This window comes from Pholis gunnellus, assembly GCF_910591455.1.
Source record: "Pholis gunnellus genome assembly, chromosome: 6".
Taxonomy (NCBI): domain Eukaryota; kingdom Metazoa; phylum Chordata; class Actinopteri; order Perciformes; family Pholidae; genus Pholis; species Pholis gunnellus.
Genome location: NC_136532.1, coordinates 9063804 through 9078890, shown reverse-complemented (window position 1 = coordinate 9078890; position 15087 = coordinate 9063804). Strand labels below are relative to the sequence as shown.

General features: G+C 41.6%; 1 protein-coding gene across 1 annotated transcript in view; it reads left to right on the top strand.

The window, feature by feature from the left end:
• The window catches only part of grid2 (glutamate receptor, ionotropic, delta 2), a gene marked incomplete at both ends in the record, with an annotated part of 431005 nt that overhangs the window by 370367 nt on the left and 45551 nt on the right, over nt 1-15087 (top strand). Inside the window, one exon of the mRNA XM_079161163.1 lies at nt 5210-5405. Within this exon, the coding sequence (XP_079017289.1) occupies nt 5210-5405 (196 nt within the window). The remainder of the gene's footprint in view (nt 1-5209; nt 5406-15087) is intronic.

Here is a 15087-nt window from a genome sequence, read left to right as displayed (position 1 = left end):
TTTCCTTTATTGTTTTAGCTTTTTTCGCTCAAATTTGCTGTCATTAATGAGTGCCTCACAGTTTACCGCCTCATTCAGTATCCATTGAGCTAATTAAGGATTTCCATAAATTTTAATGCATTATCTTTAATGTGTTGACTCTTCTGGGGTCATTAGTGGCATAATTACCATCTAAACAGCAGCAGCCACATGGCCCTGGGTCTCTAAAGATGGGTGGTGGGGTGAGTGGTGAGAGGGAAGATCCCCAAAACAAACTTAGAGTCCTCGCAAAGCACAACAAAACTTCAACGGAGAGATGAAGAGAGTTAGCCGAGAGAGGGAAGAAGGAGGATCGTGATGTTGTGATTAGCGTGCAGTTTTATCTGATGGATACTTGATTAACATACTACGCAGATTGGATCGAGACTGCAAATGGTTTTGTGAGTAAGAGTTTCAGAGAGTGAATTAATTAAGTATGGAAAAGAGCAAGCAAGCAAATGCACGGAGAGGAAGAGAAGGCCAGGAAGGATGAAGGCATCGCTCATCTTCGTGTCTCAGTGAGCAGTCAGGACAGACAGGGTTTTTAAGTATTAATGCCCTTGTTTCATCCTGGAAATGAAATAACAAGTGAGCATTCAGAACCCTCACTGGACTATTTCACGCTTGGATGTTTTCCCTCAATTTCAGTGTGAATCCTTAAGGAAAACAGTCAGGGATGGAAGAATGAAGAGTGGCAAAGAGAGGGAGCAAGTAAGACACACACAAAGAGAAAGAGGGGGAGAAAAAACTTCATAAAGTGGAAATAAAGAGAGGAGCTAGGTGGAAGAAAAGATGAGACGGATTAAGACATGAAGAGAGGAGGGAGGCAGAGGTTAGGAGGGAACAAAGAGAAGGCTAGAAAAAAAACCAGAGTGGAGGGAAGCGTGAAAACGGAGAGGGAGGAAGGGGTTTTGGCCGTGGTGATGAGTTAAGATGAGAAATGGATTTTGGAGGGGTAAAAATGTGAGAAAAGCAGGTGGCACCCGTTGAGAGAGGAGTGAGATGGAGCGGAAGAATTGGTCAGGATGGGAAAATTGAAAGACGGATGGAGTGTTTGAGGATAAAAAGCCTCCTTTCCTGGCTCAATCCCACACAGCAGGTGTCATATGTCATGGTTGCTAATGATGCCAATAAAGTCAATTAGGTCTTATGTGTGTGTGTGTGTGTGTGTGTGTGTGTGTGTGTGTGTGTGTGTGTGTGTGTGTGTGTGTGTGCGTGTGCGCGTGTGTGTATCTGGACATCAAAATGGCTAGTTACTGCTCTGTATGTATGCATGCATTGTCTGTTACATCCCAATGGTCAGCTGAAACAGCATAGTGCTTTGGTCAGCAGCTCATGTGGTTCTTTGGAGTCTGCATGTTTTCTGAAGGGCTTAATCACTTTATCGCCCTCTGCTGGTGAGAAGGGGAATACAACAGCACTGTTCCAATGGTACAGAATAATAGAATAAGAATAATAGAATAATGACATTTACTGTCTTAACAGTAGGGTAGTAAACGTAAATATCTATTGAAGAGATAGCAACACATAATGACATTGCTTCAGCCTGACCAACAATAACATATAGAAAATAATACTCAATAATAAAATCGCCTCTAAAATACTTTAATATGATGCTAATATTATGCTTGGCATATATATGGCTATGCAGCTCCCAAACCCCTCCAATATTTACAAATAACACATATTCAAACATAACTTCAGCAGCCTTTAACTAGCTTACTCTGAAGACCATGTTTAGCTATTTTCATTGTTTGTGGAATAAGAAAAACTCTTTGAGTTTTGGCTTCTGTCCGAGCAGATTGCTTGTTGTTCAAGGTTGCTCAGATGTCTGCAAGTGTGTCGACAGCCATTTGTAAAAAGTTAATGAACTGATCAAGGCTCTAGTGCCTTTACCCAAATGAATTTCCCCACAGACTAACAGAGCCAAGATACTCTTTGTCTTTTGGCCTCTGATAAAACTAAAGCCCATCCTTTGACTCTCTGCAAATGGAATGATTTGCCTCTTAACCTATTTCTAACACATGAAGTGGCATAGCAACCCAAGTCTTCCCCGCTGAATATAAAGATTTATTAAAAACTGCTTTAAAAAATACAATAATATATTGTTTATAAATATGTATGCTCCTTAAAGGTTACAGAGTTTATTAGCATTGCTTAGAGCATTGGAAAATCAATAGCTTTCAACGAAGACAGCCAGATAACCAAATATGCATCCTACACTAATTAAAATGAAATTAATGCCTCACCCCTCTCTCTCTCTCTCTCTCTCTCTCTCTCTCTCTCTCTCACTCTGTCTCACACACACACACACACTCAGTATTTGTCACAGGATACATTCAGCTGCTATTCACTCCATTTGCTTGCTCATTGGGCTGCTTAGGCGTAATATAATTGGTTGCAAAATGAGCTAGCATACACACAGGACAGAAAAGCAAGTGTGTGCCAACACATGCACACATTCGATTCACACAAAACATTACCCAAAAGATAATTAAGCACATAATTCATATATGCATACTTCCATTAGAAAACACAGAGTAATACATTTGGAGGCAACCAATGGCTGTGTTTTGTTTTTAATTAAAATCCAGACATTTCATAGTGTTTTATTAAAGATGAATTATGGCATTGTTTTTGTCCCCTCTTTAAATGAGACCATGTCCCTTCATATTTTAAGTCATATGAAGTAAACATCATACAAGTGCATTTTAGCAGGGGCTGTTTTTTATAACAATATTTAAGTGTTCAATCCACAAAATGATAACTCGTGTATCTGTGTTCTGTGTTTTAGAGATATGAAAGTATGAACATTGGGTACTGTTTTTATTTTATTTTTTGTTCTGATTTGTTCTGTGACCTGCAGCACATATGTCTCCTCTAATAACAACACCTATAAGTTTTAGATTGTGTTTTCGTTTTCCAATTTGGTAGCATTTACAGAGGTTGAGTCACCATTAACACGTTTTCATCTGGACTTTTTTTTTGTCTCTATAAAAATCTAAACTCGTCTGACATGACATTTTTCACCCGCTCTCTCTCCCTCCCACACATGCTCACACCATTAAATAACAAGCCCAGAGTTACTACCCAGTGAAACCAATTCACAAAGGGGGAATCCTGGTCAAAGAGTGTGCTGACAGGCGTGCATATTCACAGGGGAGTGGTGGGGAGGGGAGATTATTAAGGCCAAAGATTAATTGACGGCAATAAAAGATTCATGTTCCCGGCAAAGTTCATTAAAATCTTCAAAGGTTTTTTTTTTTTTCTTTTTTCTTTTTTTCAGAGCGGGTCAGAGAGATAGTTGAGGAGGGCATCAGAGAGAGAGAGAGAGAGAAACCGCAAGAGCTGTGACTTTCCATAAAACATCTGAATGTGTTATTTCTTATATGTGTGTCTGGGTGGGCAACCTTATAATAATGCGCCAGTACCTCCCTATAATTGTGCTCATTGTCAAATCTGCTTTTTTGGGTGAATTACAGCTGAACTAATGAAGTAAGATACTGTACACTTGCTGTTCATCATTAAGCAGGACATGTTGAGCGTTTCTGTGTAAATGTTTTGTTTCACAAATCTCTCAAGTCTTTCAAATCCATGGGTGGTATGTAGCAGCCATTTAACAAACAAACAGTAATTAGTTCCTGTAATGGTTCTCCATTACATTTCTCAGCGGCCAAAATCTTTGAGAAGCAACCCAAGCGCTGTTGCATTGCAATTAACTGTAGCTTATGTATTCCCCCAGAGGTGTCGATTCATGGGTGAGGGATAGCGTGAGAGAGAAAGGACAAGAGGGAAATAATAAGAACAAAATAACAAGACAGAGTGCCTTGTGTTTTTTTCATTTCTGCCTCTGTATTTTTGCCTGCTTATTTCTTGATATAGAGACAAAGCACAGTTAAGTCCCGCCCACACCAGAGGGGAAAACAATTCTTCGCTCTCCATTGACTTTATCTTGCGTAAAGGTGCCTCCTTGTCACTTCCGTCTGCGAACAAACAGCAGTAAAATGCCTAAAAGCTGCGATGGTGGGATGCACTACCAACAGGGTAAAGAACGCAGAACTAAGTTTCTATAAGCTGCCGAACCGAAAAACGGAGGATACAGCCAATAAAATGTGAGGCTTCAGCAGGAAGAATGTGGAATGGAATCCTGACACTATGCCTTCGTGTGTAGCAAGTATTTTGTCCAAATGTCAGTTTAGGCTAACTATATTTCTTAAAATGAACAGTGTGCATGCTGGGTTATAGTGGGATTTAGATAAATCAGAAAGCTATGCATTGTTATGTTTGCAAGTGCCTTAGCTAACTACAGTAGTTTGCAAACGCATAGCCACAATAAGCTTGCTAACAGCTACCTTCTACCGTCACTATTTTGTTTGCCCTCTTGTGGGTGCGCTGAGAACTGAGTGAGTGATGCTGTCATAACAGCTTTCCACCCTCATTTTTTCCTCACATTAGTTGGTCATTGCCAATTCCCATTTTTCTGTTTTCATTCCATGTCAATTCCATGTTGCTGCCAAGTCCCACAGTTGGCCCGTGGAGAGTTTAGATTCATTTACAGGCAAGAGATAGTGTGGATCACAGTGCAGCTGGCCACTTCATGAATACTCCGATGCCCGTCTAGTCAGTTATCACTGGGAGTTACCAAGAACATAACAAAGGCTTGATCATTCACCACGTCCGCTCATGCAAACATACGACTGCCAAGCCAGAAGCGCCACAGCAAGAGATTTAATCCAGGTCAATTACCCTTGGAGCTCTGTGAATAATAACTCTTTTCACCGCTTGAAAAGAAAAGTGAGGTCATGTGTGGGCACGCAGTCATATTGGTTTTGGCTCATTATCATGGGCCGACAAAGTACAGACGGATCAACTTCTCATTTGTTGGACAGGCTGTTCAGTCCAAAGCCGTGTTAGAAAGTGTCATCCTTGCAGCAGATGAGATAGCAGTGTAGTGCATTGTGGGAACTTGTTGCACCGTGGGCATGCTGTTAAAAACGAGGCATTGCGACATCCACCAACGAACAGCTTAAAGGTGGCTCTAGTATCAACACAACAGTAACACCCAGTGGATGAACTGAGCCCCATGTGTGCTGTGGTGCTGATCATCCAGGCAGAGTCTGCATGGAGCTTTCAGTGATGGAAACAATGTGAATTCTAACCTTTGTCACAACTTCTCTCTCTCTCTCTCTAGGTCCCTGCAGGACTTATCCAAGCAGACAGATTTGCCTTATGGTACAGTGTTGGACTCTGCCGTATACGACCAGGTGCGCTCCAAATCTATGAACCCCTTTGAGAGAGATCCCATGTACTCCCAGATGTGGCGGATGATTAACCGCACCGGAGGAGGAGATAATAATGTCGAGGAGTCCAAAGAAGGCATCCGCAAGGTAGGTCTTTACCTTTTTAATTAGTTGTCACTTCCAAACAAAGCGCCGTTGACACGTGTGAAATCACCGTGGTTAGTCAAACAATCATTGGAGTCGAATGACTACAGTGACCTGTTTTGCATACGGGGGACCAGGTGCAGTATGACAGCAAATCATTTTCATTATTTTCATTTTCATCATTTGTCAACATTTGACCTTGTCAACACGCTTCATTTGGTTGTATTGTAAAAATCCACCTGAGTGGCAAAATGAGTCTCCGAGGTTGTCGCATCGATGACTTATATTATTTTGAATCCAACTTACATATCTTTCAGATACTGTTGTAATTCAAGTTTCGGTTAAACAATCATATTAAGCCTCTTTTCTGCAATGAATACAGCAGGACTTAGGGGATCAAATTTGAACTCTAACTTGAACATATTTGATGGTATAAGGTGACATTTGTCCTGAAAACCAGGTGAATCTCGTGGTTTGATCACACCACAAGAATTGCCCAGAGATCCCAGAGATCAATTCCACTTGAAAGCTTTGCTGCCCAGCTTTATGCTAAATGTCCAAACCAATCATAACAACAAGTCATGTGACAAAGGGACAAGCACGCCGGGTGCAGGTGCGGTTGTCACTGAATAACATAGGCAGCTAGTAAATTATGTCACATTGCTTTGCACATGTGACATAATCGCCCAATCACAAAAATCACAAATCACTAATTTGCCTCAGAGGGCTTTACAATCTGTCCAGGGACCCTCACATCGGTACAGGAAAAACTTGCACAAAACAAACCTTTAACAGGTTAGGTGTCTTCCAATAGAAGCACCCAGCACAATGAGTTGTTCAGCTCTTAGTATAATACACAAGGCTTTACCAATGCAGCAAAAGTTGTCATGCTCCTTTGCCTTGGTTTCTTCTTTCTCCTTCTTAGTCTTTTGCAAAACTCACACAACATTTATAGACAATTGTGATAAAATGTGTATATTTGAAATCAGGGGTTCGTGTTTTCATAGAAGATCGTTGAAAATTGTCTGATGTGATGTCAGTACCAGAAAGAATTTTGCTTGTAAACCATCACCCCTAACTCAAACTGTGTTTGATACATACGGCAAATTATGGTACTTTAATAATAAATAGTAGCCTAAAATGAGAGGGTACAGAGGCCGTAGACAACCACAGACTGACTGACACCTCAAGGTGTTTATTTGTGTTTTTGTGTACTCTTAATGTTTCCCATTTTCTGGTGTAGTGTGCCGATATGTGTTGACAGGTCCAGCTTTGTAGAATCCAAGTCAAATCGATATATATATCTATGGAAATTGGATATTCTTCTGGAATACATTATATCTCATCGTACACAGCTCAGCCTCATTCCTGTTTTGATTTACAGCTCATACAGCTCAGCCCGGGTCGTCTGTCTTGATAAGGGATAAATATATCTGAACGATGTTAACGATACACGGACTAAAATACTTAATTCCCTCGGTGATTACCCAACATCATAAATATCTGACTGCTGCGTCTCATTTGCACGCAACCCGCTTTCTGTTCGCATCGCCCTTCTCTACTCTAGCGAGGGTCTCACTTTATCCCTCCTCCTTCTAGAATATATTAGACTTGAACTGAAGCCAGCATCGGAGGCGTTGGAAGTGTTGGGAGGAGTGATTAAAGCGGCTCGTGGTATTTTTTAAATGATGTGATGAATGCAGCACATAACCGCATAGAAGCACACAACTATTAACACTCACTCACATATGTTGCTCATTGGCAGAGGTGTTTATCGAGCACATATAACTAATTAGTCCAGGATCATGCGCAAGTCTTTTATTGCTAAGCAGAGCCATGTGTGTGTAAATTAAGAAGACCTTCATTCTCATAACTCGACACCAGCAGCTTTACACACACACACACACACGTTTGGCATACTAATTCAGGCATCTTTTTTAAATTCTTTTATAGAATGCAACTATTAAAAAGTCATAATATTATATTAATTGTCATTTTAAGTCCTGTATAAAAATGTTGATCTCTTTAATGCAGGGCTCACGAAATTTTCCGTGACCAACACGGAGAGAAATTTTTAACTCGCATATAAAAGAGTATCCATGAGTTTTAAATACTGGCAATTTCTCAATCAATTTTAACTGTCACATTGCTTTAAGTATGTAAAGATCCTAAAATATTGCAACTTTGACACATCAATATTGAGGAATAAAAAAAGGTGAGGTGAGCATGCAGCTCGGTCACTATCACAGAGCAGCGTAGCACAGAAGGATAATGTCCTCACAGTGTCATTTGTTGACATTTGCTGGACAGGCTGGCGAGTTCAAACAAAAAATGTCATCATTGCAATATATGAGAGAACAGTGTGTTTCTTTTTTAATGATATCTACCACCACTGTTGATACAGTATGCCAGGCCAACGATACCGATGTAGTTTTCCACTGATTGGCTAGGGAGTGGTGCCAAACATCAGTTCCACCCTGTGTACACATCCGTGCCACATCACAGCGTCCACAGAGCAGCTAAAAGGTGGACTGTGGTATCACTACAGCAACAGCAATTTCCAGGGGATCAGCTGAAGCCTCCAGCGTGAGGTGGAGTTGAGAGAGCTGACAGAGTCCGTGTGATGCTCACAATAAGTGCATGGCCAGAGACACTGACAGACATCACGCTTGGAAATGTATAGCACCTGTTTGCTTGTTGACTAGCGTGGCCATTGCAGCGTCAGACCAAATAAGGGATGATCTGGAGATTGCGTCACCTCATGCCCGGCTTTAAAGGAGGATTTGGTGCAAAGGATGTCCCTTGGTTTATCAACCTATTACACACAAGTAAGCCTGGAAATATTGTATTAAGTAATAGGGATGATTAATATGTAATTCACTTGAGCAAATATGAGAAGAAATATGTTTAATAACGTTGCCAAGTGCAGCTTTAAGGGTGGATGGTTGTTATAGCCACTGACACCGAATGTTCTGTGATGGGTAACTCATATAAATAAGGTTGCTTCGCTATGGCAGCAGAGTGTGAGCAGGGAGGGGTGGCAGGAGACAGAGCTGGATGAAGGGCTGGTCGTAAGCACGATGAAGAGAGGATTTGGTTTTCACGGATAAATTCTACATGACAGAGGTGACACCTCCAGAGTTGCAGCAAGCACTGCACAGCAGCAATGACGGAGACCGCAAGAAGGAGGCAGACCCTTTCTTCTAAATGTCTCTCTCTGGATTTGATGTCTCTCACTGCACCACGGAAAATTTGAAAACCTCTGCGCTACTATCCTTCTATGTTCTGACACTATTCTTGTTTTCCCCTCGAATTTTACCACCCTCTCTATAGTTCTTCTCTTTCCTTTTCCACCTCTCTTTCTATTCTTCCTCTCTGCACCCTCCGTCTCTGTCAGTTTTTTATTCATCTGCATTGTGTTAAAGGCTACAGGGTGCACTCTAGTGGTACACTGATGTCCGTCCCCCTTCTCAAAGCTGCATTAACACACGGGGATGTTTTCTTCCTGCTGCAGTGACACTGTTGGCATGGTTGATTGCATGTTTAAACCTCCGTTGAAACTCAAATTGTATTATTTAATGATGCCTGAATACAGTACTATGACTGAAAACTTGACTTCAATTTATTCAGTCAAAAAACGCTTTTATCTTCCTCTACGTTAAATACGTCCTTTCAGAGAAAATTGCTAAGATATAATTTTACATTGGAGCTTGTCACATAAAAAAAAAAAGATATGTCATAGGCTACAGTAAATTATCTCTTGTTCTCAGTCGCTTTTCACAAGGTCTGCTAAAAGGAGATTCATAAACTAAGCCTGGCCTTCCTGTAAAACACTTAACAGCTAGGAGACAATTACCTTAAAAATCCTTCGGTGAAGACTTTCAACTTGTTCTGACTTCTTTTCATACTGACAAATATATTTGGAAGCCAGTGAACACAATACCTGGAATAGTCATTTGAGGCTGGAGGCTATTTGGAAGGCCGTGATGTGATTACAGACCCCATGAGTCAGCCAGACTCGGACATCTTTTGTGCTCTGTCTCCGTTTGATTTATTTGGATGCGTTTGTCTGCTTCCATCTCGTCCCTTTGCTATATTTGATTCCGATGAGGTTAAGAACTTGATACATTTTTTTCCCCTTCAGGATCATTTTGTCTCTCTCCTTTCCCTCATGCCGCTCTACCTCTCTCGCTCTTTCTCATGGGCCTTTTCTCTTCCACAATAAACCTCTTACTCCTGTCTGTCACTGGTGTTTCCTGTGCACTGTGGATTTTCTTGCTTTTCAGTTTGGATCTCTTGCAGCAGAACAATATTACATGTCGGAACGGGTCAGTGTCTGAGCTTTCTCTGGTATCACTCGCACACAAATATATGCACGTGCACACACACACGCGGATGCACTCCGCGTGTGGAAGCACATACACATAAACACAGCTCACGTCCATAGGCAGCATGCTTTATACACCAACACATTTAGTCACGTGCACTGCTTCCAAGCAGTGATACGCACATACACACGCAAAGCCAGCTGCAGGGGGAAGCTTGTCACATGTGTTTGCGTCTCTCCCATTTCAGTCAATGATTAAGACCTTTAATAAACTGAGGTGTTGCACCTCAGACTTGATATCTCATTAACTCGGTGTCACATATATATCAAAGATGCTGCGCACGCTGTGGGTCACTGTTTGATATAATGACGTCTTCATTTAAGGCAATGCGTTACTCGGCTGTGATCGTTTATTCTTACTTGGTCTCTGGGGGGGGGGGGGGGGGAGTATTTTTTTCTCAGTGTGTGTTTGTGTGTGGGACGTTAGGCAAGCCCTTTAGCCAAGGAGCTCCTGGCAGCTCAGCATTTGACCGTTGTGCTAACTTGTAAAAGAAATAACTAACATTTAGTATCAATATTACTTACCCTCTTAATTACTTTAACTCTGCACCCCCCTGGACTGCAGCCTGTAAATTACTGATAATATGAAGCATCATATCTTCTGTCATAAAAAGGGAAAGTAATATTAAGAGTAGAACATGGTGACTGCCTCAGCTAAAAAATACATCTGAATATAAATTGTTAAACAACCAGCTCTGCAACATCCAGTGCTGTCACACTGTTTTTTTTCTTTCTGTGCAGTATGTATGTGCTGTTCATGTTTTTGTTACAAGTCCATAGCTCTGTTTCATAATATTAAATCGGTGATCATATGATCATACAAGCGTGGCATGCACACACACACACACACACACACACACACACACACACACACACACACACTTAATCTGAAACAGCCACTAAAACCTTTACATTTGCATGCTCAGGCACATACATGTTTGTGCAGAAACACACACACGCACACACACACACACACACACCTGACTCAGCTGATGTAAGTGTCCCTATGTGAAGCTATGACAGCTACTCTCTGTCAGGCCTCAAGACTCTCTAATGACTGCTGAGTGATTTTAGAGTTGAGTGGATTGCCAGTTTGAGTGATTTTCTGTCTGTACGACTTTCTGCTGCACTATGGGAAGGATCCACTTTAGAAAATGCGTCTTCTCCCACATGTCCTTGCACTGTATTTTATCACTACCCCCCAAGTCTCATATTGATGGCAGGGTCTTAAAAAGAAAAATACTGTATTGAAACGTTTACTGCAATGTTTACTCAAATCAAGGGCAGCAGTAAAAATAAATTGGTGAAGGTCCAGTTCATTAACAAAGTCTCATAATACTTTGACAGGTAAATATGTTAGTGAATGTACTACCCTTCCAACCTTACCTTGAACTGATCCGCTTTGAACATTTCTTGAAGTTCAGAATTTCACACGTGCATGTAGCAGCCAATCAAGGCTGAGAAACAGGACGAGAAAGAGAGGGCAGGCTGGCGTGTGGTAAACGGTGAGTGATTTTAAATGCCTCATACATATGTACATATACATACGGATTATACTGTATGGAGGACATTCGCCTCAGCTGAAGCACTTTTGCATTTCTGCTGTCATTTGCAGAACACCTTTTTCCCAACGAAAGTATTTGAATTTCAAATTAGTTTTGGTTCAGCTGATAAGGCCACACCAATCAACAGAAGCACACAGTGTTTATTCATGTTGTATTATCCACAAAATTCAATTGATATATCCTTTAGGCATGTGCTTGTGCTCCCTTTTTAACTTATGAACCTTCTGTCAAATGGATTTAACTTTTCTGGCCGCTGGAGTTTCACTGAAAATGTTATCGATGAAGGAAAATGAATTCACTTCTCACACATATGCTTAACTCCTTTCTGGAACAAGCCCATCACTCAACATCTGCCCATTTAGCATAATGTCTCCAGATATTATGATAAAATATATCATAATTTCTTCACATCTGCTGCATATATCTCGCTGCTGGAAGTAAGGCGCTGTGTAATGCAAGCCTATAAGCTTTCACCAATTTACCATAATGACTTCAGTGATGACGATGATGGCTGATTCCTAAGATAGAGCAACCAAGGCCTGTTTTGATCCTTCAGCCCTGGATGAGGCCGTCACAGCACACCAGAGGATGATTGAGACAGAGCAGAGAAAGATGAAGGGAGGTGAGGAAGATGATATGGATGGCGAATGGGTGCTAGGGGAGCGGGGAGGGTGCAATCGGGAGAGTGAGAGATGAGGGAGGAGCGAGGGACTAAAAAAGGACTGGAGATGGAGGTAGACGGGTGAGAAAGGAAAAGGAAGAATAGCAAGGAGAGGGAACGATGGCGGGATAGATGGAGACACAGGGGCCGAGACAGTCAACATGTAGGAAAAGAGGATTGAGGGAAGGGTTGAAGAAATAGAGGAGATTAACGAGAACAAGCGCAGAGACGGAGGAGGTGGGTGGATTTTAACACCATGTTTTATTAATACATAAATTCTTTATTTTCCTATTGCTTTAATGGAGTGTTGGGCGCATTAATCAGTGGGACTAAAAGCCATCATAGAGAAAAAAAACACTCAATCAAACATGAGAGAGAGGATTTGGAGAGATGGAGAGAAGGGCAGGATTTGTTTGACTACAAATGAGGCCTCTCCTTCACTGACAATGATGCGTTAAGTGGCCCGGGTCATATTTCCCCTCACAGTAAAACTTAATTACTTGCAGCTTAAATTATTATTTTGACATAAGAGGCAGGATGAGAGAGAAAAATAGAAGAAGAAAAAAATAATGGGTGAAACGTGGATGGATGGACGGGCAGAAGGAAGGAGAAGAATGACTAATACAGGAAGTAGTGACGGTGATAAAGGGAGGCAGATAGAGGAACAAGGAAAAGTAGGAAGAGTAATAGGAAGGCTGGTGAGAATGATGACATAAGTGCTGGGAGGGAGAGATGAATTGAAGGAGCGATGGTTAGAATGTAAACATAACAGAGAAAGAGAGTAAGCTTTGGGAAGAGGGCACTGGAGAGTGACGGTGAGCGACCACAGGCCTCTTCGTCGTCTGTCTTTCTCCTCTCCCTCCCTCTCTCTGTCCACTCCTCCATCTCGCTTTTCCATCCAGCTGTCATCTCCCCATTGTCCCTTTTCCTTAATGGAAGAAAAACAAAACGTAAATTCATGTAGATGGGATCTAAAGATTTCGCAAGCAACGGCGTACGGGGAGAGGTGTTGCTTGTTGTGTGTGTGTGTGTGCGCGCGCATGTGTCGGTGTGCTCTCAACTTAGAGAGGCCTCTCCAACACCTGCTTACCCTCTCAAAGCACAGTCAACAAGAGATCTGTAGGCAGCGGCGCGTGTGTTTGTGTCAGTGTCGGTCCTTTAAGGACCTCCTGCCAACCAGCCATTGGTCAGGGAGTTGCCAAGGTTACCGAGCAGGGTGGCCCAGCTGTGTTCGGGTGACAGATCTCAGTGTTTGTGATTTCTCTCCCTCTCTGTTTGAGAGAAAGCGAGGTTGACTTTTCATGAACAAAGCTTTTAGGTCTCCGGGTGGCCTGAAGTTATGTAGCGAGCCCGCTAACATACAATATCCTTCCTGTGCTTCCTCTCGTCTTTCCTTTAATCATTTCCTCCTTCCTCCTCTTGTGTGTTTTTGGTTTTTGTTCTTTTAAAGTCAGCACTGGTGCTTGTGGTATTATTTGTGTAATGACATGGTGCAGTTACCGAACCGCTGAGGCAAGACCCATTTCATTAGATTTAAAAATAACAATGATAATGTCATATTTTACGTGTTTGTCATGTATTTTATTAGATTTGAATGAAATCCCTGCAGAGGCATAAGCTGGCTTGATATATATATATGTCACTGTGCCTGGGTATGACTGCTGCAATATCCTCTGTAATAACCCAGCTTCTGCTAAGACCAGAAAATGCCTTTTTTTTGGCCCTGGCTTCTCTCATTTTCTATTTTCTAGTAGTGCAAATCACCCTGACAGGGAAAAGAGAAAGCTCTTCTCCTGCAGAGTCTGATAGCTCATTAGAATTCAACACAACAAGCCCAAACAGCAAACATATTTTCCTGCTGTTACAATTCTCTGCCTGCGTGATGACAGTGTTTCTGTGACTCAGACTCAGGCTCAGGGAGAGCAGATGAAAAGAGGAATACAGGAGAAGGAAATGGGGGGGGGGGAAATGTTCTCTACATATTAAAGACAGGAGACGGTAACGATTGAAAGCGACATTGGTAATAAGGGAATGATATAAGCTAGATGTAAAGAATGGAGATGCACATTGATAGAAACCACCCTTGCCAATTGTGGTGATTAAAATCTGGCATGTTTGCTAGAGAGGTGAGGAATTGGGCTGGTGTCAAGAGACAAGAGGGAGAGAAAGGAGGGAAGTCAGAAGAGGGGATAATAACTGTTTTCTTTAATAACGGCAGAAAGACATGAATCTATTTCTGTCTATCTATACTTTCTGATCATTCCGTATGTGATAATGAAGCTTAATTGCCTTATTTATCTGTTCGTCTTGACTCTGCCTGCCACGACTCACGAATCCGTCTGACACCCACTCAATCGTCTTACTCTCAATTTAGTTGTTTTTCACTCCCTTTTCCTTTTTCTCTCTTCTTCTCTTGCCCTCTCTCTGCCTCGCAATATCGTTTTTTCTCTATTGCTTTTTTCCTTGCGTCTATAATAATTACGGCACCTAACAAGGAAATCGATGAAAGTCACCGGATGAAGACTGCAATTAATGTGCAGCTCTATTGCGTCTGTGAAGGCATTTGTTTGTTTGCATTTGTGTGGGTGTGTTAGCACTTTTACATTTACAATTGACTGTGTATGTGTGTGTGTGTGTGAGTGAGCCTGCATCTCCTACTGTATAAGAAGGCATGTCTGTCTTTGTTAATCATTGTTTCTTAATGCTATGATTCTCTGCAGAGAGCTTGCTTATCATTATCATCAAGATTTGAGGATGAAATATTCCTTCAGGGGCATGCTGCTATTGTCATGCGTGTTCTAAAGATTGATTTCATGAAAGCAAGGAAAGATAAAAAAAAAAGCATATACAAAAACTATTCCAATTGTTATTTTTATCACTTTGTCACGTCTCTTGGCATCTGAGACCACCACACAAGGCACCCAGGTTAAAGTGACCGCCGCTGTTGTTGGAGTGGACTGTCTTGGTAACAAGGATACAGACATCAACCAAACACTTTTGTAAATTCAGCTAATGTATTTTCAGGACAATATGAAAGGATTAAAATCCATAGTAAATAATAAAACAATTCAG